Here is a 27,362-nt window from a genome sequence, read left to right on the forward strand (position 1 = left end):
TTACAACAACAAAAAATGAAGACCGGGCAGCCGTTCACTGAAGGAAGCGGACGAAACTCATCACTCCGACGTCCAGGCAGCCTTCGGGAAAAACAGAAGGGGAGCGCCGGCCGCCGCCAAGATGAAGGGGCCGCGCAGCCGCAGTGGAGAGACGGGGGCGGGGGAGGATTGACATTGCGGGAGAAGAGCCCGCGGGTTTCGGGAGGACGACGACGACGACGCAGCCAAGCAGCCGCGCGCAACCTCCGCGGCGGCGGCGGCGGCGACGACGACGGGCGCGCGGGTGTGCATGTGTGCATGTGGGGTTGTCTTCGCCTAGCCTTCCTTGCAGTTTCTGCCTCCGTCGCGCCGGGGCGGCTGTCGGGCCCAGCAGGTGGATAAACACGGTCGTCGAACCATGGGCGCCGCACTGCCGCCGCGCAGCCATGTCTAGCGGCGATAGCAGCAGAGGCGCTGCCCGGAGGAGCGCAGCTCAGCGCTGTGCGCGACGTTTTCTTTGAGGCGGGCGGATTGGCGGCGGCGGCGGCGGCTGCATGAGACGAATCCATGTTGGCGGTTCAGGATTAAGCGAAGGAAGACCCCGGTCGTGGCGCAGAGAGCCGGCTGACTTCTTCCTCTCTCCCTCCATTCCTCGGCGCTCCGGTGGGAAGGCTCCGTTCTCCAGCGGGGAACGGAGAGGCATGGCTGACCGAAGCGCTCCGAAGTGCCACTTGAGGCTGGAGTGGGTTTATGGCTACAGAGGTCACCAATGCCGCAACAATCTTTACTACACGGCCGCCAAAGAGATCGTTTATTTTGTGGCGGGGGTTGGAGTGGTCTACAGTCCCCGGGAGCACCGGCAGAAATTTTACCTGGGGCACCAGGACGACATCATCAGGTAGGATGCCGCTTCTTCCTCCCCAGCCCTCCTACCTTGTTCTGCTCCAAGCCTTCCTTGGAACCGTCCTTGCGGGAATTATCGCAGGACAACCGGCGGGCGCCCTCCGTAGGGCACCGAGTCCCCCGCTTGATTCCCTTTCCTAGAAGCGTTGCAGTAGCTGGGAATTCTTCGAAGCTCTCCTCCTCCTCCTCCTCCTCCTCCTCCTCCTCCTCCTCCTCCTCCTCCTCCTTCTTCTTCTTCTTCTTCTTCTTCTTCTTCTTCTTCTTCTTCTTCTTCTTCTTCTCCTTCTCCTTCTCCTTCTCCTTCTCCTTCTCCTTCTCCTTCTCCTTCTTCTTCTTTTATGAGGCTTCTCTTTATCTGTTTTATTCCAAACATTAACGTTTGGTTTCTGATCATTGCAGTTCCTTTCTTTTTCTAAGATCCACTGAAATAATCTCCTGAAAAAAAATCTTCAGTTTATAATTAAACTTTTAGCAAATGTAAACTTCCTTTTCTTGAGAATGAAGTAGAGGTTTTGAATCCATTTACTTTTGGCTAGTGTGTGAAATCAGAATTCCCATAATGAATACTGTATCTCTGATTTTGATTCATCCCTCACCTCTTTTTAGCTTTTCCCATAGTCTAGTTGAACTGCTGTCCATTTATCTTTGATTAAGATACAAATACAGTATCCTTACATGAACTGCAGTCTCCTTTGCCAATTGCTAGCCTGCCTCTATTGTCTCTGTCCCCTGTCAGTAATAATAACTGACTTTCCTCTAAGGTACAGGTTCATAATAATCCTAATAGATTTTACACACCATGAATCTGGCCTCAGATCGTATTAGGCAAAGAACTACTTTGATACTGGTATGGACTTAAGCCCATCTAACTTGGCTTGGGACAAAATGAGAGTTATATCATGTGGACATGGTGCAAAAAAAGTTAACGGCGTGTAAATTCTCAATCATGCAGGTAGAGTTGTACAAAAGTCACCTAGCCACAGCACCAACACACCCTGATGTTTTGAGATTGAGTCATGGCAACTGGATTTCTTTTCTTGTTGCTTTGAAATGTTTCACTGCTTATCCAAGTAGTTTGGATGACTGAAGAAGCTACATGGATAAGCAATGAAAAATTTCAAACCAAAAAAGACAAGGAATTTAATTGCCATGACTTAACTTCCAGACATCAGGGTGTGTTGGTGCTGTGGCTAGGTGTAAGAAAAAATCTTCAATTTCTATCTTTTAAAAAACCTTCTCTATCACCAGTGATCTTTATGTACGCTTGTTAAGATGAGAGTGCACTTCTAATACACCCATGTGCTGTTTTTTTGCTTCTTCAATATCAAAGACACCTGGAAAGATATTCTTATAGTGCTGCTTCTTTTCCTTTCACTGCCTTATGAAATTGTCTACAGTTGAGCAGCGTAAATTTTGAAGCATTGTAATCTTTATGAGTGGCTGATTGGATGATAGTATTTAGTTTGTCTTGAACAGATATATTTTTTCATTCCTACCAAATATGCTTTTTTAGTTAAAATAATATTAGTTTTATTCTCTTTCATTGATTAATAAACAGATGTGACACATTTACATGAGAGAAAACTATTTTTTTTTGTCCTGGGCAATGGATTTCTGTGATTCCTGCCATTAATTCAAATCAGTAAACTTGCAGAAGTTTATTGTTAATGTATTATATAACTGTGACCCATTTCTTCAAGCTTTTGAATATTGTCTTGTGCTAGTAGTGCAGTATTATATGAATAAATAGAATCATACTTTTATATAACTAATGTTGGCAATCATAGCATAATATTGGCAAAATCTTAGAAAATAATATTAAAACTTTGTTTTGGAATTGGTTTTCACTTAGGATTTAATAATTGTGTATTGCATTTGAACATATATATATATATATGTATTGTATACACACATACATAGAACTTTCCAAGTAGAAATCAAACAATATTTCTTACTGAATTCTGAATTTCTGATGGTCTTACATTTTCCCTTAAACATTAATCTTCCAAGCTCAAAATAAATGCTTTAAAATCTTTCATTAACTTTCTTAGAACTATCAGTAAAAATAGAGAATATTTTAAGGGTGTTAATTTTGAGATACGATTTCAAATAAATATTTTATTTTGATTGTATCTCTCATACTTTAGTTCATAATTACATATAAATAAAAGTATATTTTTACTAGAGTATACCATTAATTGAAGCATCAGTGTCAAATAAATATTATAGCTGTATTTCCAATAAAACATTTATTTTTTATAGTATATTGTATACTATACAATTATTGCTATTAGCAAAACTCCTATTATTTTTTATAGTAAGTACATGTTATGTGGAATTAGTTGCTTTTGTATTCCAACCTTAATATGCATTAATTTGAATTTCCACCCTGTTTTTAAATGTGATACTACTATCATGTGCAGAAATTAGTAACTGAGATTGTGGGTCTGTAAGATTTTCTCTAGAGTAAGAAAATAAGCCAACAGCTAGGGAATGTAAAATTTATTTTAAAACAAACACACCTTTATTTCTCATAAAGCTGTAAAGATAAATTTGATAAATCAACATATCTAGGGAAACCTCATAAGTCAGTGAAGGACTCAGTAGGATGTTCAGTGGTGGGATTTGAGCATTTTTCATAGGATACATTACTCATAAGAAAACTGAAGAAAGCATTCTGTTCAGCAGTTGAGATTTCAGTCTTATAGCAGCTGTATAGCCAAGGCAGTCACCAATCTTACTGCAGGAACAGAAGCAAATTCCATGAACAGCAGGGGAGCTGTCCAGCACAAAGCGATACCATTCAATGTAGAAGGAAAACAAGCCAAGGTTCTTGTCAAAACAGGAGCTGTCCAGCTTTGTTTTTAGATATTGGGCGAAAAGATACGTGAGAAGAATTACAACAGTTTAGCGTTTTGCTGGATTCAGAGAATTCCATAGCAAAGGATTCTTCAGATTTGTTTAGCAAATAGCAGCAGAGCATTTATAGTTATCCGAAACTCTTAAATATGTAGAGAAGCTAAAAGAAGGCAGTTTATATTCAATAGAAAGGATGTTTAGAATGAAAATCTAAGACATATCTTATACTGGAAAAATTCTAAACACAGACAGCAGTAGGCCACTAGATTATTTTGTATTATTACAGTATCAGCTTATCTCCACATTACGCTAATATTACTATATTATGTTGTTGTACATTATTTTTGTGTACTTAGAAAATATAACTTCTCAGATATTAGATTTGAAAAAAATCAAAGACTAATACATTTAGCTACTATATTTGAACATAAGAGTAATGATGTATGGATTCATGGTCATTTAAATCTGGAATGTGGTTGAAAGATGCTAGTTTCTAGTAGAAACATGTCCTATAATATCTAGCTCCCTGGAAATCTTTGTTAATAGCATGTGAAAGTGAATTAAAGAATACATGAGGTTTTGAGATAACTAGCTTAAAATATAATTATGTAGCATCTGTTTTTGTCTGTATATGTTTTCCTGAATTTTTCTGTGTAAAATTTTCTCATTTGATTTGTTCAACTGCAGTAAAGGATATGGGTATAGCTACTTCTCTGTTTGCATGAGATAGTAGGAAGCTGCCTTATTGTCAGGCACGGTAATTGAAGATTGAGTTGTAGCTCAGATTTATTGCTCATAACTATATCCAAGAATCTGGTCAACTAACAGTCAGCACTAAATTGGCACTAGATAAAGGTCAACAGAATTCAATGTGGGTTGGACTTGGATCTCTTGTGGCAACGCAAAGACTCTAAATTGATGATGTGTTTAACTCCACCCTTCAGCTCTGCCTGCTCTTCTTCTACACATATACAAAATAAGGCCACTGATTTATTAGGTCACCATAGTCAGTGCTGTCTGGCATTAGCTGTTAAAGATTTCACTCCAACTTCCCTCCCAGCCCTATTTGGAGATTGAACCAGATTTCTTTGTATCTATTCTACTATGAAATTATTGCTAAAAACAAGGCATCCTGTTGAAAATGATGTGGTTTTTATTCTATATCAAATTTTTATTTTAAAATATTTACAATAAATTAAAATGGAAAAAAAACATTAAAATGTGTAGTATGTTTAGAGTTACTATGTCAAATCAACAGGCTGAAGAGCTGAAGGCATAAGATAATAATTTAAAGTTTATTCTTTACACGTAGGTAAATTAATGTAGTAATTAAGCTACAACAAATTTTGCAACTTATTTTGAAAATAAAACATATTTTTGCTGCTAAACAGTTAATGGGCTATAGACACTGTGGCATTTAAAATAAATACACTGAAGTCGATAACAATGTATTTTACAGATTGATATTTCTTAAATGACTGCAAGATAACTTATTGCATCTTCCTAAATTAGCAGCAATAGCAGTTTTCTAGAGGGGACATAACAAAGGAAAAAAGAAAGCTGACTTCATTTGATCAGACCATTGGTTTCTAAAGCTGATTTCACCATGGGTTCTCTACCTTTTTGTTCTGGAACACATTTTAAAATATGAGAAACTATCATGCATCCCACCCATATACTGTGTTTTCCTGAAAATAAGACCTCCCCGGATAATAAACCCAATCGGGCTTTTGAGCGCATGCACTAAAATAAACCCTCCCTGAAAATATTTAAATGCATGCGCAGCCGGTCCCCGCCATTTCCTCTGGTTAGGGTTAGGGAGATAGAGCTGGAAATCAGGTAAGATAGCAAGAGGAGCCCCATCTTTTTATCAGGGACTTTTTATCAGCTTCGCCTGATCCGCCAGTTGCGGCCCTTCCTAGATCTGGATTCCTTGTGCATAGTCAGTCATGCCCTCGTCACCTCTCGCCTGGACTATGGCAATGCTCTCTACATGGGGCTCCCCCTGAAGAGCACCTGGAGACTTCAGCTGGTCCAGAACGCGGCCACGCGGGTAGTGACAGGAGCTACATGGCGCTCCCACATAACACCCCTCCTGCGTGAGCTGCACTGGCTCCCAGTGGTCTTTTGGGTGCGCTTCAAGGTGTTGGTCATCACCTTTAAAGCGCTCCATGGCATAGGACCTGGATACCTTCGAGACCGTCTGCTGCTGCCAACGACCTCCCACCAACCAGTGCACTCCCACAAAGAGGGGTCCTCAGGGTGCCATCGGCCAAGCAATGTAGACTGGTGGCCCCCAGGGGAAGGGCCTTCTCTGTGGGGGCACCTGCTCTCTGGAATCAACTGCCCCCAGAGATACGAAGAATTCAAGACCTCGGTGCCTTCTGCCGTGCCCTGAAGACCTTCCTTTTTCAGCAAGCCGGGCTAGCTTAATGCTTTTTAAATGTTTTTAATATGTTTTGTTATTGTTTTTTAACTTTGGGGCCAAATTTATATATTTCTTTTTAAACTGTTTTTAATGTTTGTATTCATGTTTTTTACTTTGGCTGAGTCCTTCGGGAGAAGGGCGGTCTATAAATTTAATAATAAATAAATAAATAATAAATCTTGCTCCACACGCCCCAAAATAATAACTCTCCCTGAAAATAACCCAAGCGCTTATTTTGGAGTTCAAAAAAAATGTAAGACAGGGCTTTATTTTTGGAAAAACATGGTAATTGGTCATGAAGTCCTCCCTAGTCACATAAACAAATCCCTCGCTCAAGAAACTCAGGTTAGTCAGAGCTTTCAAACCACTTTCTTGCTTTTGTAAAGCATTGAAAAATCATTTCCCTAAAATATCTCCAAAACCTAGTGGTTTTCAGAGAAACATTCATATCGAACAGTAACTTAAAATAAAATCACAGCAGTTTGGGGACATGGAGCAGTGGGGGAAGAGGGAGAAAGCAGAAGAACAGAAGCTTGTTTGATTTATCTGTTTCAATGGGGCTACTTCCAAGAGAGCAGGTTATGGCTTGCCTGTTTTGGATATAATGGAGAAACTTTTGAGTAACTTCCTTTCTCTAAAGAAATGTTGAATAATTTTTAAAAAGAAGACTGTTCCTCTCTGTATCAGGAAGGTGGACTGTTTCCAGCTTTCTTCGGGATGGTCTTCAAGGCATAAGGGCAGTCTTCAAGGGCAGTCTCATGTTGTTGTGGAATGGGAACCTTGACTCCGAAGACCATGCCACATTTTCAGTATATCTTTCATTATTTGATCAGTTGCATTTAAGACTGTTCTGTAAACTTTGATACTATATAGTCTATTTCCTAGAAACTATATATTCTAGGAAATAGAAAGTTCTTGAGAACATTCTTCTTTTGCCAGCAGTCAGCAGTGACATGGCAGCCTTTTAGCATTTGTTGTGATAATTTGGATGGGACTTCCAGATATCTGGCAATTTGTAACCATATTGTTATGATTGCTAAGTTATTATGAACTGAACATATATAATTGGTTCTCATACACAAATGTTATGTAGTACTTTAGAGTGAAAAAAATTCATACACAAGCAATCAAATGTGCTTAGTCCCATGGTGAATGGGTGAAACTTTTAGCTCTGAAAGTAAATAATAAAGTTGTAAATCCACATTTGTTTCTATATACTGTGTCTCCGGATGATGACGAATAATAAGTGGTAACACCTCAAGTAACATATCTAGTAACTCAAATGTGAGTAAATCCCTGCATTCTTAAATGAGTTATCTATTATCCTTAGATTATATGGATTCTTGAAGATATTGGCAGGATGTAGTTTACAAGTAATGTTTCAATTTACCATCTGAAAAGTATTCTTAAAAGGAATTTCCTTTTCTGTTCAACTAGAAAGTTGCTTGTTGAAAGGTTCATAGAGCTTGTTATACTGAAGTTCAGAATAATAATTTCAGATATGTTTAAGACACGCAGTGAAATTCAGACTATAGATGACCTGTTTCAAAAGTTATTAACTTTTGTTTATGCTTCTTTTTTTCCAAGCCTTGCTTTACATCCTGATCGAGTATTGGTAGCAACAGGTCAAGTTGGGAAAGAACCATATATCTGTGTTTGGGACACCTACACTGTACAGACTGTATCAGTAATGAAAGATGTTCATACACATGGCATAGCTTGCTTGGCATTTGATGTAGATGGTCAGGTATGTATATGTATTAATTATTCTGTTTAATGTCTGCATAATTTGGTGCAAATTCTACTGTATAGACTAGCTTTGGATGATACATTGAGATATTTAATTTTTAAAATAAATATAGAAGCATTCATAAACATGATGAGAACATTAAGGGTTATTTACATAGTTTAAAATGGTCTATCATTCTAATAATTAAATTGCATTATATAGCACATTACTGTGTAAATTCAGTTTTTGTAAAGCTAAAAGGAGTCCCTGTGGATTTTACTCCTCTAATTGTTGCCAATTATAAGCTCATCTCCATTTCAAGGCCATTGAGCCAACGCTGTCCGAAAACATTTCTACGGTCATGTGGCCAGCATGATATCATGAAGCACTATTAACTTCCCTCCTTGGTGCTATCTATTTATCTACTTGCATTTGCATACTTTCAAACTGATAGGTTGGCAGGAGCTGGGGTGAGGATGGGTGCTCATGCTGTCACATGGTGCTCAGGTCTCGAACTTTGGTTGCTGGTTTTCCAGCTGATAAGTCCAGTGTCTTAATTATTGAGCCACTGTGCCACCCAGCTTAGTTTTGTGAAATTCTGAATTTCACAATCAACTTCATAATTCTATAGAAAAACTAAGCTCCTAAAGTTGTCCTGAGGCTTCAGAAGAAAGACAGATCATGACAGTTAAAGGTAGTCTTCAGCTTATGATCAGTTGCTTACTGATTATTTGAAATTTTGATAGACTCCCAAAAGATGCTTACAACCTGCTTTCAAAGTTCCAATGGCCTCCCCCTTGCAGTCATATGACCGCATTTTGGGCACCCAGTGACTGAGCCACAGTTACAGCTGTTTGCAATGTCCTGTGATCACATGACAGTAATTTACAATGTTTTTGCTGAAAACCTTTGTTTAGTTCCATTTTTTGGCAGAAATGCTCCATAATGAACAATGGGTTCATTTAACAACTGTGATGTTCACTTAATGACTATGGTGACTTAATAATCACTGCAAAAAAAAGGTTGTAAATCAAGGGCTACCTATAGTCTCTAGTCAATGCTCTCTTACCTTAACGGAAATAATAAACATAAAAACATGTATTTCTAAGACTGCAAAATCTGCATTCATTCATATGTATGTAATACCTTGTTTCACAGAAATCAAACTCTCATTTCCCTCTCCCAAAAGCCACATGCAAATATTTTTATTTGTTTGTATACCACACATGGTTATTTATGGTCCATAACAGATTTAAGAAAATAACATTTGATTTTAGATATATTTTCCTGTTTTGCCATCTGGATTTAATTTAGGCAAGCATTATGATTCTCCACTGATATAATTTACACTGTAATTTCAAAGTGTTACTTTTAAAAGGCAATGTTTATTTTAAATAAATTGCTGAAACATACATAGTGTTATCCATATGGAAACACTATGGAAAATTTTCATTCATCTACCATTTCTGTTACTCCCATATGGCACTAGATATGAGGACAAATACCAGTTACTGGTTAATATTAGATATATTTAATACTAGCTGTACCCGGCCACGCGTTGCTGTGGCCCAGTCTGGTGCTTCCTCTGGGCTAAAAGAGCGAGGCTGAAGTTCCAAACTCTCTATGAACATTTGGTGGACGTGGCAAACTCGACGTCACTTACTTTCATCAATCACATGACAGCCCCCGAGCCACACCTACCCAGTTGGTGATTAGGGCAGAGAACCGGTTGCTAAAAAACAATGGGAACCACAAAATCCTCCCTTTCTGTCTCCCCCTCTCTCTTTGTATCTCTCTCTGTTTCTCTCTCTCCCCTATCTGTATCTCTCTATGTCTCTCTCTCTCCCCCCCCTCTGTATCTCTCTATGTGTGTCTCTCTCCCCGTCTCTGTATCTCTGTCTCTCTCTCCCCTCTCTGTATCTCTCTCTGTCTCTCTCTCCCCCCTCTGTATCACACTATGTATCTCTCTCCCTGCTCTGTATCTCTCTATGTCTCTCTCTCCCCCCTCTGTATCTCTCTGTGTCTCTCTCTCTCCCCCTCTCTCTGTATCTCTATGTCTCTCTCTCCCCCCTCTCTCTGTATCTCTCTCTGTCTCTCTCTCTCCCACCCTCTCTGTATCTCTCTCTGCCTCTCTCTCTCTCCCACCCTCTCTCTCTGTATCTCTCTCTGTCCCTCTTTCTCTCTCCCACCCTCTCTGTATCTCTTTCTGCCTCTCTCTCTCTCCCACCCTCTCTCTCTGTATCTCTGTATGTGTGTGTCTCTATCCCCCCTGTCTCTCTGTATTTCTCTATGTCTCTCTCTCCCTCTCTCTCTGTTTATCTCTGTCTCTGGCCCGGCCTCTTCTGCATCTCCCGCCATCGCCCTTACCTTTTCAGGCCAGGCCTTCGCAGCTCTCCGCACTACAGCAGAAACTCAGAGGTCCCTTCCGTCCTCCCTACACAGATGTTCTCTGGGGGCTCGACGGGGAGACGCATAGTAGGGAAGGGAAGGGAAGGGAGGGAGGGAGGGGATGTGGCAGGGTTTTGAGGCTGGTTTGGAGCTTCCCGCCCGAAGGAAGAAAGCGGCAAAGCCAGGAGCCATGCACACTCCACTGGACCCCTGCTGCGCAGTTCTCCTCCCCCGCCTGCCAAGAGCAGGGGAATGATTAAATCCCCCGTTCTTCGAGGTGAAACGAAGGAGGGCCGGCCATCCTCCCTTGTGCCCGTTTCCGCCTCTCGAAGCCTCCCTGGAGCCCTTTCTCTGCCAGAGGGCGAAATTTTCATGTAGGCTCCGTGAACTGCCAGAGTGCCCACCTGGGAATCAAAGGCAGCGCTGGTCAAAGGCGACCCTGAGGCTCCAGTTGCCTTCATCTCCCGCTCACCGACTGGATTCGCATAGCGCCAGTTAGCGGCTGGTCTTTCTGACCTCGGGGTCCATGGTAGCGCTGGGTCAGGTGCGGTTCGGGCCAAGTGAGGGACGGAGGGTTCCCCCTCAGCAGACCCAGTCAGCCTCGTTGCCAGGTGTTCTTTGGAGGGAGCCCCGAGAGCGGCCGGCGAGGGGGATAGGCAGCAGCGGTGGGCAAGGCTAGTTCGCAGGGGGGCTGGGGGCTTCCCGGTGGGGAGCCGGCTACCTACCTGCCGAGCCTGGTGGCAGGATATGGCCCTTGGGCGTCTCTGCCTTCCAAATGCGCAGTTTCTTGGAAGCAATATGGAGAGTCTAAATATAAGGAGCAGAAATCTGTTGAGCACAATCAGGGCTGGGAGGCTGCCATGTTGGTTTTACATCCAGCAGATGGCGCTGTTTTTCAATGTTTTCCAGTGTTTTTCCTGTTTTTACCTGTCACAGGTGTGACATGTATATAATATAGGTATATAAAAACACACCCGTAGTCGAATGCAACTTTGTGTCAAAATTTGAAAGCAATCGGTGAAGAACTTTCGGAGATGTGCGGTTATGTACAAACAGACATTTACATTTTTATTTATATAGATTAGAAAATATGCAGAAAACATGTCTATTGGTTTTACTCTGGAATTCTATGAATTTTATCTAATTTCTCTAAATGAAAAATTGAAGAACAAGGTTATGACACTTAAAATGCTAAATCCAAAATCTATAACTCCATTACTTCTGTCTTTAGTCAGGATGATTCTGTTTAAATGTAAGATGTAGACATACTAAAAAGCACCAAAACTCTCTCCAAACTTTTCCATTGTCGTTAAATTCTGAATTTATTTATTTATCTATTTTTATCTGTCTTCCAGACTGATTACCCACTTATAATTTTCTTCTTCACACTTTTTACTTTCTTTAGATTTTCCAATAGAACGTCTTTTTATAATGCATTTTGCCTTTATTGTCCTTTTTCTCTTGTCCTGTGTAAACTTTGTTACATTGCCTTTTAATCAGGGTCAATAATGTCAAAATGATGGATATGATAGCAAACAAGGATCTGACTTGTTTTAAGAGGCATCATGTGGTGGCCTAGAAATATTCTTAATAACCAATTAAAAAGGGGCGAGGCTTTGAACACTCAACTGCACCCACCATTTTGTTGACCACTCCAGTTTACTGTGAACCGTGTTTAAAGTAAATATTTTAAATTGAATCATGCATTAGCCACTGGTCTGATTTGAATACACCCTAACTGGTTTTAGACTCAGTCAGAGCTCCTCTGATATGATTGTAAACCCAGAAGAGAAGCTGATTTTGAAAGTATATCTATCATTAATCTCTAGTAGCAACCATTCAAGGTCTTCCACCTTTTTTCAGTCCAACACAAATTGAATGATACCAACATGAATAAAATTGGAGAAGGAAGTCTGTCAAATTTTAAACCCATAGAAGCAGTGGCTTATGTTCTAGGTATCTTTACATTTTGCTACTTAATACCGGTATAGAAAGTTAACATTTTTATTTCTTGGTGAAATTATACAAATGTTTATAAAGATTATCGCTGCTTGTAGGATGCAGTTTGGCAATGTTAATTATTAATAGGCTGAAAGGAGAAATGTGCAAGAATCTAAAACTTACTTAACTTCTGTGAGTTGATTACAGCTTGGGAGTCCAAAAGGCAAGGTGGTGGCTGTGTCCACTTTATTAAATTCCCACCCTTGTTAAAATTTATGTCATGCCTTTTTAATTCCCCCCCATGACTTTCTGTTTTGCTTATTTTGTCAGCAGCATTTATGAAAATGACATATGAAAATGCATATCTAAAAGTTCAGAAAGATAGTAGTAGTATTATTCCAGTAGAAATATAAAGTCTTCAACTTTGTGAGTAGAATGTAGATGATTCCAGTGGTGAGTTGCTCCTGGTTCAGTCTGGTTCTATAGAACCGGTAGTAAAATTGGTGGGAGGCTCCACCCACCCACCACAAGGTTATCATGGGTGATCTGCGCATGTGCAGAAGCACGTGCGCACTCCCGTTGTGAACCAGTCGTAAAGGTAAGTAGAACCCACCCCTGGATGATTCACTTCTTCCTCCTCTCATAGTTATTTGTTTATTTTGGAGATGGTAATTTGCATCAAAGTGGCATCCATCATAGACATGTAATTATGGTTAATTATATCTCCAAATCATTTCATTTCATAATTAAATTTATTGGGAGGTATAATTAATAAAAAATATGTAAGAGTCTCCCAGGACATGCTAAATTGATAGCAAGGTCATAGAATATTTAATAGGATATTTAGGGAAGATGAATGTACAGCAGAGAAGTAAAAGTTGAAGATTCAGCATTTTCCAAGTTGGCATACTATATTGCAACCCTTTATTTCCCCAAAAGAATCTAACAAAACTCTTTTAATATTTTTATTTCTAAAGAAGAAATAAAGGGCACTGAATTCTAGAAAAATCCTATATCAGTATTCCTTTCCTTGAACTTTGTGGTAGCATATTTGGGGTTTACGCCATTCAAACTGGAAGGCTCAATTACAAAACTGCATCTTTCTCAGCCTGGAGTATCTCTTATATGTGATAGAGTTTTAAGGAAAAATATGTAAATTTTGCAGATTACTTGTCTTCCTAGAAAATTCTCTCTCTCTCTCTCTCTCTCTCTCTGACAATTTTATAAGGTTCAAATCAGATTGGATTTCAGAAGAATGATTTGGGTACCTGCTGAAACTTCTGATTTGGGTACCTTCTGAATCTATTTAAATCAACTAGATTCGGTTCAATATTTAGTGAAATCCAAAGCCTGCCTCTAGTTAAAAACTTTGTAAAACGATGTTTTCAAAAGCTGCAGAAGAGGGAACCTAATTTATCACTAACATTTATTAGTATTAACAGTTAATACTATTAGTATTAGTTTGCCTTATAACTGCATTGAACCTTATAATACAACTTTCTTTTTTCCCCATTGTAAGGTGCTGAAGGTTATTCATCAATCTCCCCATTAAAAAACATGGCAAATGATTCTGAAAGGGGCAGAAGCAATATAACATTACTGAAGCTTCTCCATGTAGTTCTTTGGATTTTACCCTATCTCTTCAGAACTCTGTAATACATTATTTACTTTTAAAATGCTGTATTCTTGTTATTCTCTCCCCTCCCCCAAACTGAATCATTTAGAATGTATTAATGTTTTCTTTTATTGTCCTTTAATATTTTGGGAATTGTTAGCGTTTGCTTTCAGTTGGTTTGGATTCAAAGAATACAATCTGTGTCTGGGATTGGAGAAAAGGAAAAATGTTGTCCATGGCTCCTGGTCACACTGACAGAGTAGGTATAATTTTATTTACTCAGTGTATATTTTAAGAACCTTTTTCTATGTCTGGCAAGTTTGATACAACCAGTGGTGGGTTCCTCCCGGTTTGGCCCGGTTGGGCCGAGCTGGTAGCGGTGACGATATGACATCACCGAACCGGTTCTCTTTGTTCGAGAGCTGGGCCCTCCCGCCGCCCCTCCCCTCGCCACCCCCCTGTGTTATTCTTACCTTTTATTTGGCCCCACCCCCAATCTATTGCTGCCTCCCGAGTCCCAGCTGATCAGCTAGAAGGAAAAAAAACTGTTTAAACTCTTGCCGCGGGGTTTCAAAGGGCCGCCCTACAGCTGATCTGTGTTAAAAGGCAGTGTGGTGGTAGACCGGTGCCTCCAAAAACGAACGAGTAAACCGGTGCCTCCAAAAACAAATGGGTGGACTGGTGCCTCCAAAAACGAATGAGTAGACCGGTGCCTCCAAAAACAAATGGGTAGATTGGAGCCTCCCAAAACAAATGGGTCAACCGGTGCCTCCAAAAACGAATGAGTAGACTGGTACAGCTCTGCAAGCAGTTAAAAACCTGGTAGACCAGTACCTCTGCTAAATCCTAAGAATTGTCACATGACCATCAAGCCACGCTCACAAAATAAGCCATGCCCCCAGAACCGGTAGTAAAAATTTTTAGAACCTACCCCTGCTTGCAACCATTTTTAGTGGCACCACAAATAAGCGACAATGCATAGTAGTTTATACTTCTGATTCTATATAAGGCTTTTTACACATATTTACTTAGGAGGAAATTACAGTGAATTAAATATGGTTAGTATTATATTTATGTATCATATTTCTTGCAAAGAGCCTTGATTGGCTTTCATGATCATTTAAATTAGCAAGCTTATCTGTTTGTATTATAAATCTACAAATATATAAGAAGTTTAAGAAAACCTATTGGACAAAATAATTCCAGCAAAACTTTATCTAATTTTTAGATAAGGAGATGTGGATATATTTCTGTAAATATGTTTGCTTTTCTCTATAAATGTTATTTTCCTCTGTCCCCTGTTCAGATATTTGACATTTCTTGGGATTTGTACCAACCAAACAAACTTGTTAGCTGTGGTGTAAAACATATTAAGGTAAGAAAACATATATTTCAGTTCTGCTTCCATTTCATCACAACATATCTTTTCTACCCTTGTGTATTCTTTATTTTTAATTGTTTGGTCTTTTGAGGTGTTCTAGAAGCCCTCAGTCTTCTAGGAGTTGAGTGGTCTCCAAACGTAATGCTAAAAATAAATACAATAAACCTTTTTTTATATGTATAAGATAGGATACCTCAGGGATGAATTGAACATAGTTTTATTTAGAGTCGTAGTGGTCCAGTGGTTAGAATGCAGTATTGCAGGCTAATTCTGCCGACTGTCAGCAGTTTGATTCTCACTGGTTCAAGGTTGTCTCAGTCTTCCATCCTTCTGAAGTTGATAAAATGAGGACCCAGATTATTGGGGGCAATAGGCTGACTCTGTAAACCGTTTAGAGAGGGCTGTAAAGCACTTCGAAGCAGTATATAAGTCTAAGTGCTATTGCTATTTTTTCTTTATACAATTTATAGACTACCAATATATTCATTCATTCATTTATAAAATTTATAGATGGTTTATAATCATGCAGTGATGCAGAAATAAATTTAACTCCATGGCCCAGTTGTGGAAATGTTCTTTCCTGGACACTCCATCTTCTTGGCTACAGTATTTGGCACAAAATTATTTAAACTGAAATCTTATTAGTCAGCATAAGCAGTTTCATTCTTGTCAAAACAAAATAAAATTAATTGATAAAAGCTAAGTTATTTCCAATTGTTCTTTAACTGTGTTACACAACTGACACAAGCTGGAATCAATGCAACTAACTTGATTGTCCTAGAAGAAGCTGTTGGTAGTTTCTCATTTCTAGAAGTGAGAGGGGCTGAAGCACAGAGGTAATGCTTTTATGTGGCAATTCCTGCGGTTTGGAACAGCCTTCCAGCCAAGATCAGAAGGGTTCTCTCTGTCTATTCATTTCAGGAAATGCTGAAGATGGAGCTGTTCCAAAGAGCTTTTGTGAACTGAGCAGCTGTCATCAGGGTTTTTTTGTATTGTTGTTGGTCTTTGGTTTTCATTGAGTGATCATTATTAATTTATTGGTACACTATTAATATTTATTCTGGATGTTTTTGTTATGAACATTTTTGGTTAACAAGCTGGAGTGCTACCAGATTACAGTGATTATTGGTTGAATGAATAAATACATGACTATTTATAAGATTATATAGAAAATGCTATCCAATATTCATCAACACAATGCTTGATAGAGCAGAAATCACAACAGAATCAAAGCTTTTCTGAATGAAGTCATGTTTGCTGTCCATCCAAAATCAGGCAATGATTGTTTCTAAGGAGCCCTGGTAGCTCAGTGGTTAGAATGCAGTACTGAAAGCAAACTCTGCCCACAGCCTAGAGTTCGATCCTGACAGGGCTCAATTCAGTCTTCCATCCTTCCGAGGTCGGTAAAACAAAGACCCAGATTATTGGGCATATTATGCTGACTCTATAAACCTCCCAGAGAGTGCTGTAAAGCTCTATGGTGCAGTATATTAGTCTATATGCTATTGCTATTGCTAATATTAGTACTCCAGGAAGCCATTTCAAGTTTTGGATAACTACAACTGGAAAAAAAAATAGAAATATCCTGCATAATCAACTGTACAAGAAGAGAAAAGAGATCATCCACCACTCAGCATGCCATCTGGGGTATGGGGGTGGGGAACACACATGCACCAAGGAATAGGTCTTGTAAGGAAAAAAAAGAATATATAACAAGAAAATTAAGTTCTTGAACTTTCAGACAAGGTTTGAATTCTTTAGGAAAGTATTCAGTTACCAGACAGAAAGAGTTAATAAAATATGTTATTATTATCAAATCTGTATCTAGAACTATTTCCAAACTTTAAATATATTATAATCTATTCAGAGTAAGGTAATGTTTGATTTAAGAATATCACAACATATAATATATTAAATAATAGTAATTTATTAGCTTGAGCTTTAGTTTAAACTGTTGCTACGTAGTCTATTGGTTTAAAAAAATTGGGTCATTATGTGGATGCCTCAATTTACAACCATCATGACTTAACAATGGAATTTCTGGGCTCCATTACAATTGTAAGTGGAGGACTATGTGTATTGCATAAATATTTTCCAGGTTTCTTTTGTGAGTCATCTGTCTTTGTACTATGAAAGTTAATAAAATGCTGCAAAGCCAGAAATTTCATCAAAAAGAATAAGAATAAGAATAATTTTATTTCTATACCGCCCTTCTCCCAACATGGCATGTTCGGTGAGCAACTTATAGAGAAATAAGGAAGCAACAGTTCAATTGCATAGCTTGTCTTGAAAACTGAGCATTAAAACTATAATTGAAGTTAGAAAAGATCATTGACTAGGTCTGGATTGTAGTCAGCCACAAACACCTCTCCTGCACGAGCTGCACTGGCTCCCGGTGGTCTTCCGGGTGCGATTCAAGGTGTTGGTTACCACCTTTAAAGCGCTCCATGGCTTAGGACCTGGGTATGTACGAGATCGCCTTCTGCCACCGATAGCCTCCCACTGGCCAATACACTCCCACAGAGAGGGACTCCTCAGGGTGCCGCCCTCTGGAATGAACTGCCCCCGGAGATCCGCATGATCCCCGACTACATTTCGCCGTGCCCTTAAGACTCTTTTGTTCCAACAGGCCGAGCTGGCTTAGAAAATAAATTTTAATTGGGTGTCTGTAGTTTTTAACATAAGGGCCAAATTTTTATATATTTTAAATTGTTTTTAAAATTTTGGGTATATGTTTGTTTTAATAAGGCTGTACACCGCCCTGAGTCCTTCGGGAGAAGGGCAGTATAAAAGTTTAATAAATAAATAAATAATAAATAAATAAATAAATATTTTCACTTAGCTAGTTATTTCTAACAATTAACTCTCATTGATTCTTGCTAATGGTGGGAATCAAGATACCAAGTAGAAATGCATAGTTAATGTTGCAGGCTAGAGTTAATAAGAATGCAGCTTTAGCTATTTTTGTATACCAAAAACAAGCTGTAGTCCTTTCCCTTCCAGAAACAGACCACTGCATTATTTGGAAAGTCTTATTGTATATGGGAAGAAATGGAAGATTTTGTCATGTCAGATTTTATGCAATTTACAGAGGAAATATGGCAAAACTGTAACCAGTAGCTTTTCAGCATTCTTCACTGGAAGCTCTAGACTGCTGTCCTTATTAATCTAATTATTATTGACACTATATATATAGAAGTAGTATTTTATGATTTTAACTTATTTTAGAACATATTACAGAATTTATTAAAAGCATTTAAATAGGTATTTGTATCTCAATTTTTAAATAGGTCTGATTTTAAAAAAATTTAACTCTAACTTAATATCAGTTTTTTTTTAAAAAAAATCATTTTAAACCCTTCAGATCAAAGAAGTGAATGGAGCACTCAATCTTTGCTTAGTCCAAAGTGCATTCCATAATGCATCTATATATTATTTTAAAGGCCAGATTCAACTTTCTTTATTAAGACAAGTACTTGTTCTTGCATAAGATTGTGGAGTCAATCATCCAATAAAAAAAAAAATTGCTAACAAACTTTTACAGAACGCATTGTCTATGATAAACTTTATTGTAGGCATGAGCAATTTTTAAATTAATTTTCTTAACCTTTTTAGCTTGTAATGAGCTTCTGAAAGTAGAACAAAAAACAGGACAATTTGGTGTGTCTCACTACAATGAGAAGGTTAAATATATGTTTTCTGTCTGATTTTATTATTTAAATATGTGAATAGTAAGTATATAATTTAGTTTAATTGTATACAATTAGTTTAGTTGCTATTGCTCTCTCATTTATATAATATACTGTTTCTCTGTTAGAGTTCTATCAAAGCTTATTCATTTTATAAAATGTATTAATTTTAGGTAATACCTTTAGGTCTGATTTATTTTTATTTTGTAAAGAATATTCTGTTAAAAATTTCTCAAATCTTAACTGAGCATCTTTGCTTTCTGCTTTAATTCCCACTCAGTTATTCATTTACTCTTACGTATCATACCTCAACAAAGTTGATCAGGCGCTGGTTAAGGTTTATTGGGAATGCATATTACTGCACATAGACAACCTGAAGTAAAAAATCTTCCATTGGGTCTCAGGATTCCATCTTCCATTAACCTTTCAGCATGGCCTGCATAATTTCACAGAATTTATTTCTGAGTTGATCCTTCCTTCTCTTGTATTATTTGTCAGTTTGTCTTTGAATGCAAACCCCAGGTTACAATGGAATGGAGTGTTCTTTCTGAATACTATTCTCTAGACTCCTTCCTGTTTTTTGGAATGGCTGATCTTCTGTTGCTATAAATTGATGCCCACCTTCCCAAGATACAAATAGTATCTCAAGTTAGTTATAAAAAAGTGTATCTGTATATTACAGACGACAGTCAAAGAATCATGAATTAGAAATTGGATGTTAAGGCCACTATCACAGTGCAGGAGTTAAAACATTCCTGTGAGACAGAGTTGTCTAGTCTTTGCTTGTCCACATCTCTGCTTTTCTTGGCAATACAGTATTTATGTTGTCAAATTGCTCTCATACTAAGCATCAGGACAAAGTCGGTTTCGTGCAAGTGACTTGTGATATGGGAAAAGTGGGGGCATATAATTCAGATGCATTGGCTGCTGAAACCTGAATGGAAGGAGGACATGTAGAAATGCTAACAGCCAGCCACCAGCTGTTGCAGATAGCCCTTGACTTACAACAATTGAGCCCAAAAATTCTGTTCCTAAGTGAGATAGTTAAATGAGTTTTGCTCCATTTTACGATCTTTCTTACCAAGTGAATCATTACAGTTTCTATGTTAATAACACAGCAGTTAAGTGAATTAGGCTTACCCATTGACTTTGCTGGTCAGAAAGTCGCTAATGGTGATCACCCTGGGTCACTGCAACTGTGATAAATATCAACCGGTTGCCAAGCATCCAAATTTTGATCGCATGACCATGACGATGCTGCAGTAGTCGTAAGTGTGTAACTTTTATCAGTGCTGTTGTAACTTTGAACGATCACTAAATGGTTGTAAGTCGAGGAATACCTGTATTATACGTTTCCCTTTCCAACTGAGGTTCATGAGACAAGGAAGGGAGAAAAGAAAGAAAAGGTTGCATAGAAACTCCTCAATATACCTGAGGCTCGTCCCTGAGCTAAACCAAAAAATATATCAAGACTACACATCTGCTCCTTCAAAGATTCAATTTTGTATAAATATACAAAAGGATGAAGGCTATTGCTGAGCACATTGTAAGCCACCCTGAGTCTTCGGAGAAGGGCGGCATATAAATCAAATTAAAAAAAAAAAATTCCATCCGTATAGATACCCAAATTCTAAATCCATGAGATGCCAATCTACTGTCAGGGTTCCAAGTAATACGCCCATAGCAAACAAAACTCCAAGGCAGGCAGGTTTCTCAAAGAATAGTTTTATTGGACATATCATATTGACACAGGCTGGTGAAAACCGACTCTGAATATTCCCGTGGTTTTCACCTAATCAAAAGTAAAAGTTTTTCCTCTTCCCCAAACAATCAGTCATATGGTCCAATCAAGATGCTGTCTGGTTGCCTGGTAATTTCACTCCTCCTCTCTCTGGCCACCTGTGGGAATGCCCTTGGTTCCCAGGAGAAAGTATTTTGTTTTGGCTACAAAACCCCAGCTATTTCTATGCTCACCTCCCTATCCCTCAGCTCCAGTGTGGCAATACTGAAGCCTGAAAATGGCCTTGGTCAAGTCAGCTTCAGGTTTGACATCCACATTACTCTGAATTATTAAATTATTGACTTTCACGCAGCCTGTAGTTTATCATTGAATTTTGATGACAAGAAAAATTAGACCAGGATGAATATTGGCAGCCTCCAGTTTGAAACCCCTGATGCTTTTATTTAGTACCTTTGAAAAAGTATCTGTGCTCTCTGGTATACAGAGCATAACTATATCCTTCTCTGCCCTTCCTGGATAAAATGTATGTCCACAAAGGACCAGATCTAATTTATTTTCTCCATTTCATCAAATTTCCATTATAATGATGTCCTTTTTAAAAAATGAAGTATTTCAGCCTTGCTTCTGATGTGGTTTGGAGATGCTTAACATTTCCATTGGAAAACATTTTTTCAGGGGTTCTAGCCTATATGTATCTTTTTCTGTGGGCCATTGGGCTTTTTGATTAATTGTGGTTTTTGTATATGCTTATAATTATTTCTGTTCTATCCTTTGGCTATTTTTGTCTGAATCAGATATTTTTTAGCTGGTGTCAACTTTTCACATATTGCATGGCAAGCTGTTGAGCAAACAAGCTGTCAATCAAATCAGCAGCAGCATACAAATACTGTAAACAAATCAAATAATTTAAATGAAAAAGCTAGTAACTCACATTAGAATAAAACATCAAGCCAATATTCATATATGTAGTTCAAGCAAATGACATATCAAGCAGCTTCAGAATTAAAAAGAGACCAAGTCAAGGACTAGGATATTAGTAAACTAGGTTAGGTAAAAAAATGTAGCCCAAGCAGAAGTTCATGAGATATTATTTTCTGTATGGGCCACTTAGATTTGAGGGTTTATTAATTCAGATTGGCTTGGAGCTCACTTGTGAACCAGTTGCTAGTTCTTAACATTTTTTAAAAAAAAACCTTACACAAAGAACATCAGTCTTTTAGTTGTCATAGTCTAGGAAAGTTCCTTCAAATTCCCAAATATGAACCAAACATAGGCTTATGTTTGCCAAGCCCCTATTTGTTTCTGAGATGAGACATGCCTACAGTATGTAGAATTATTCAACCTTGCCTCTTAAGGACTCAGAGAATATGTAAAATGTAAAAGATCTACTAATGTTATTTATATTAATTTATTAATATATAAGGGGACACAGTGGACTAATGGTTAAGACACTGGGCTTGTTAACCAGAAAGTTGACAGTTTGAGACCCAAATACTATGTGATGAGATGCGCTCCCATTCTTGTCCCAGCTCCTGCCAATCTGGCAATTTGAAAGCATATAAATCCAAGTCGATAAATAGGTACCATTTTGGGTGGAAGGTAACAGCATTCTGTATGCCTCAGTGTATAGTCATGCTGACCACAGAAAGGTCTTCAGCAAAGGTCCCTCGGCTATGAAATGGAGATGGGTACTGCCCCTAGAGTCAGACACCACTTTTTAATATTAATTTTGCATTGTTTGTACGATGTGTTCTGTATTGTTCACAGATATACATATGTTTCTTGCAAGATCACTTTAGATTTCAGTAGATTCACTGATACCAGTGGAACGTCTAATCCCATTGATTTAAGTGGCTCATCCTGCAATATATGTAAATCTGGATTTACTATATAGACTTAAGAATAAATAATAGTGAATTCAGCAGTATTCTCTCTCAGAGAAATAGGCATAACATTAAGTTCTGCATATTCTTTTATGTGGTTTGAGGAAATGGAAAACAAAATGTGAATGCTGTTTTACTAGAAATGTGCAGTTATAATAAAACAACTCTGTTTCTTGATTTCATCTCTCTCATGTAATATATGTGATTATATCAGCATACTTCCATATTTCCTATCTCTCTATAGAACAAAAATGACACTGAAGTGCATTGGCATCATATTGTAAGCTTTTATTTACTTAAATATATGACAGTGGAAGAAAAAAGTTAAAATTTGGAGCTTTGTGCCTTGGCAGCCATCCATCTTAAAAGTTTGTGTTTTAGTGGCTTAAAATACTCTTATGAATAATGTTACTAAAGCAAATAACTTTTATGTTACAGTTCTGGAGTCTGTGTGGAAATTCATTGACACCAAAGCGTGGTGTATTTGGTAAGACTGGTGATCTCCAAACTATTTTGTGCCTCGCCTGTGCAAGAGATGAAATAACATATTCTGGTGCACTTAATGGAGATATTTATGTATGGAAAGGAATCAACCTTATACGAACCATACAAGGAGCACATGCCGTAAGTAGAATTTTGATATGGCAATCTTTATTTTTCCTTTAGTTTAAAAAATATTTAGTTTAAAAAAACAGGCAGGGAAAACACTGGTTTGTAAATGGATTGCAGTAAAATATGTACTTTTAATACTTTAAAAATATGTTTTATCTTGCCTTTATTATTTCCATAACTAACTCAAGGCAGTGAACATATCTAATACTCCTTCATCTTCCCCATGACAAAACTCTATGAGATAGGTTCAGCTGAGAAAGAGTGACTGGCCCAAAATCTGCCAGCTGGTTTCTATACTTAAGGCAGGACTAGAATTCACAGTTTCTTGGCGTAGCCTGGTACCTTAACCACTAGACCAAAATGGCTTTTAATTTGTTAACAGCCAGAGTTGCTTGGCAATTTATTTATAAATTATGTAAATATCTAAACAGACTTGAAGCAGTTTATGATTTTGATTTTTTTTAATCATTTAGAATTAAATAACAGCATTTTTTGCTTCTGTTAACGCCTTATGTAAACTCTCTTGCACACATAATTATAATAAAGCTTGATGAATATTCATCTCCAAATTTAGCATACAATACAAAAGAAACCCAAATACTATCTATAGAAAGGAGAAATATGATTATAGACCAAGTTCATTATGTGACATACAGGAGAAACAGCTGCTGGTTTCTTTCACTGGACAAGCCAAAGGATGTTTCCCTGCTAAAGAAATGGTATCTCTGCTTTGCTGCCCATGTTGCATTGATTCTTCACTGAGTCTTGCCAGAACTCCAAGCCTTCCTGAAGAGAAGAGGGGCTTGATAGCCAAGCAGATGGCAGAGAAGGGAGAGCAGCAACTTGATGTTATCCCACTGTCAGGTCCACAGATGCCCTCACTTTGCACAGATTCTGTGCAGCAGTACTCCAAATTCATTGGATGATGACCTAAGTTATAAACAAGACATAATGATCATCCAGTTCGCCACTTTAGAGTGCTTTGTAACTTGAAAGATATAATCTTCCACAAACTATTTTTTTCAACTTCTCTGTACCCCTATAATGTTCCTACTCCTTCCTTTAGATCAGGGGTGTAAAACTCGATTTCATTGAGGGCCGCATCAGGGATGTATTCGGAGGGGCCGGGGTGATGGTGGCCAGAGTTGGCCGTGGTCATGGTGGGCGTGGCCGGGTGAGTGTGGCCATGGTGGGCATTTGACACAGGCTCAAGATGCATTTTTTCTCTTCTCGTCTTTTATTCCACAGTTCTTTACTATAACCATTTTCCTATCTCTTCTAACAGATATTACTGGCAAACATTTATTACTTATTCTTCATATTCTACTAAACTTTTTATTTCTAAATTTATACCCCATTGTTTAATAGTAAATTGCTTTTCCAGGCAGAAAAACTATTTATACTATTGTATATTTATTATTCAACTAATAATAAAAATACAATAACATAAATAACATGATAATACAAGATCTAACAGCAGAGGTAAATTTCCAGAATAGTAAATAGAAATGTCTGTCAATTATAGATACAAAATAGAATACAGAATATAGAATACAGAATAGATTGTTGATTGTAGATTAAATAGACCTACAGTATGTAAAATCTGGCATTAAACTGTAGTATTAACATAGGATGTTGCTTGTTTTCTATCCAGGTCAGGCACTTACTTGAGGCCACATAATTGTAATCCAGTCCAAGGCAGGCCTGCTTCAGCACTCTGCCGGCTGAAAACTGGCTGTGCGGAGGCCCCAGACAGCCACCGTGTGGCCCTTTTTCGGCCTCCACATCTGTAGCACTCTGCTGGCCGAAAAGACCACACGGAAGCCACACGCAGCCCCCGTGTAGCCCGTTTTTGGCCTCCACGACCTCCTACAGCACTCTCCTGGCCAAAAATTGGCCATGTGGAGGCCCTGGGTGGTGCCCCTGCAGCTCGTTTTTGGGCTCCACGGCCTCCTGCAACACTCTACCAGCTGAAAATGGGCCACGCGGAAGCCCTGGGTGCCCCCATGCAGTCTATTTTTGGCCTCCACAGCCTTATCTGCCCCCCCCCCCGGCCCATTTTGGCTGGCAGAGGCACTGCAGGCTGGTCCTTTGATATTTCCAGCCTGGCCCCACGGGCCAGATCTAAGCATCCTGTGGGCTGGATCTGGCCCGTGGGCCTTGAGTTTGACACCCCTGCTGTAGATTCTTGCTCTTTATATATATATGGTTAGTTTTTAATTCATATCTTTTATCTCTCATTGCTTTTCATATTTTATTTTAGATTTTTAATTTTGATTCTTTATACTTTTCTAATTAATGTACTCAAGTTACTTATGCTGGGCTTTGACCATTATAAAAATTCTACTTTTATTTGATCTGATTTGTCAGCTCAAAATATAACCCTATTCCTGTGATGGCAAACCTATGGCACGCGTGCCACAGGTGGCACGCAGAGCCATATCGGTGGGCATGCAAGCTCAGCTCTGGTGCACATGCGCACACTGGTCAGCTGATTTTTGGGCCTTCTGGGCCCACTGGAAGTCGGCAAACAGGCTGTTCCGGCCTCCTGAGGGCCTCTGGGGGGGTGTGGAAGGCAGTTTTTGCCCTCCCCAGGCTCCTAGAAAGGGTCTGGAGCCTGGGGAGGGCGAAAAACGGGCCTACCGTGCCATCACATGCCAAAAGCGGGGGAAGCGTGGGGGGGGTCACGCACAGATATGTGGGGGCGGGGTGCATAGAATTATGGGTGTGGGCATGCATGCGCCCGCTCCCCCCCCGCTCCCCCCACTTTTGGCACGCGATGGCAAAAAGGTTAGCCATCACTGCCCTATTCACTTTTGTCAAAGGAAACTGAGAGTATATGCAAATATATTTAAGGTATTATAATTTTGGAAGCTGGAATGTTAAATGTGATATAAGAACAAAAGCTTTTCAATAAGACATAAACTTTCAAACACTCAAGTGCATCTTTTTAACTAATTGTTTAAATTAATGGTTAAATTAATAATTTAATATGTGCTCTAGTACATGTTCTGAGAGAGTTTGCTGCTATATTATGCTTCTTATGGTCCTTTGTGGATGTATGGGTTGTCATAACTTAAAATGTAGATTGTTTATATTTGAAATCATTCATATTTTCTTGTGGTTGTGATACAGTTGCATTATCTGCAGTTTGTTTTTCCCTCAACATTGCTGTTTCTGAGCTGTCATGCAATTTTATATGTTTTTGCATGGGACATAACATTTTGGGACAGTTCCTTAATTATCAAATTAGCCCTGATAATGCTGTTCTCAATAAGGACATTTTTGGTTGCTTCTAAATGATTTTGCAGTTGGCCCAGAGGAACAGCTCTTCTCAAGAAGTGCATTGTTGAACTTGTAGTGTTAGATATACTACAAAAAAGGACTGTCCTCTAGCAATAATTTTACATACTATGTGAAAGATAATTTGATTATAATAGTTTTCACTTAGGAATACCTGCGTTGCTAGTACATAAAATCTATTATCTACATATAAAGAGCTCATGCAAGTTGTAATTAGTTGATCTGTGATTAATTTCTCTGTCTAGTTATTGTAACTAGAAATTTTTTTTAAAAAATTGAGCTACTGTATATGACACTAAAACAATTGGTTTAATATTAACTTAAATGAAACAGATATGATAATAGAAAGTGCTACTAAAAAGACATACTTGCATATTTTTATTTTGGTTAGTTGATTATTAAAGAATTATGGAAAGCTGTCAATGCAATTATGTAATGCAATTGCATTCAAGGAAGGATTTTCCAGAAATACCAACATGCATATAATTGTTAATTTCTATTTTAAGATATAATATCTCTTATTAGTTTAGTTATTCTGAAACATAATAAACAAAAAAACATTTATCTTATTTGAATAATCATGTTCCTTGATGTGAAAGTGACTCTACTTTTTAGATGCAACCTCTAATTAAATATGTGGGCTTTTTTCTCTGCTAGGCAGGAATTTTCAGCATGAATGCATGTGAAGAAGGCTTTGCCACTGGTGGCAGGGATGGCTGCATTCGCCTTTGGGATTTAAATTTTAAACCCATTACTGCGATTGATCTCAGGGAAACCGACCAGGGGTATAAAGGTAAAAAAAAGAAAAAAAAGAAGGATTATTTTAATCAGTTTATTTAAGAGATAATTTTTCTTAAGTGTGAAGTAGAAAAAAACCAAAAACATGTTCCTACCTAGTAAATCAGATCGTG

At 38.4% G+C, this 27,362-nt stretch overlaps 1 protein-coding gene across 5 annotated transcripts in view; it reads left to right on the forward strand.

Annotated features, from left to right (window-relative positions):
• Positions 1-205: 205 nt before the first annotated feature.
• EML5 (EMAP like 5) overlaps positions 206-27,362 on the forward strand; it is a 103,356-nt gene continuing 76,199 nt past the window's right edge. For all 5 annotated transcript variants that reach the window (XM_034418293.2, XM_060687350.2, XM_060687349.2 and 2 more), the window contains exons 1-6: positions 206-877; positions 7,757-7,916; positions 14,003-14,101; positions 15,149-15,217; positions 22,975-23,160; positions 27,109-27,244. In XM_034418293.2, coding sequence (XP_034274184.2) covers positions 534-877; positions 7,757-7,916; positions 14,003-14,101; positions 15,149-15,217; positions 22,975-23,160; positions 27,109-27,244 — 994 coding nt within the window. In that variant the 5' untranslated portion in view covers positions 206-533. The remainder of the gene's footprint in view (positions 878-7,756; positions 7,917-14,002; positions 14,102-15,148; positions 15,218-22,974; positions 23,161-27,108; positions 27,245-27,362) is intronic.

Source organism: Pantherophis guttatus, chromosome 1 (assembly GCF_059756535.1).
Source record: "Pantherophis guttatus breed Tessera chromosome 1, ASM5975653v1, whole genome shotgun sequence".
NCBI lineage: Eukaryota > Metazoa > Chordata > Lepidosauria > Squamata > Colubridae > Pantherophis > Pantherophis guttatus.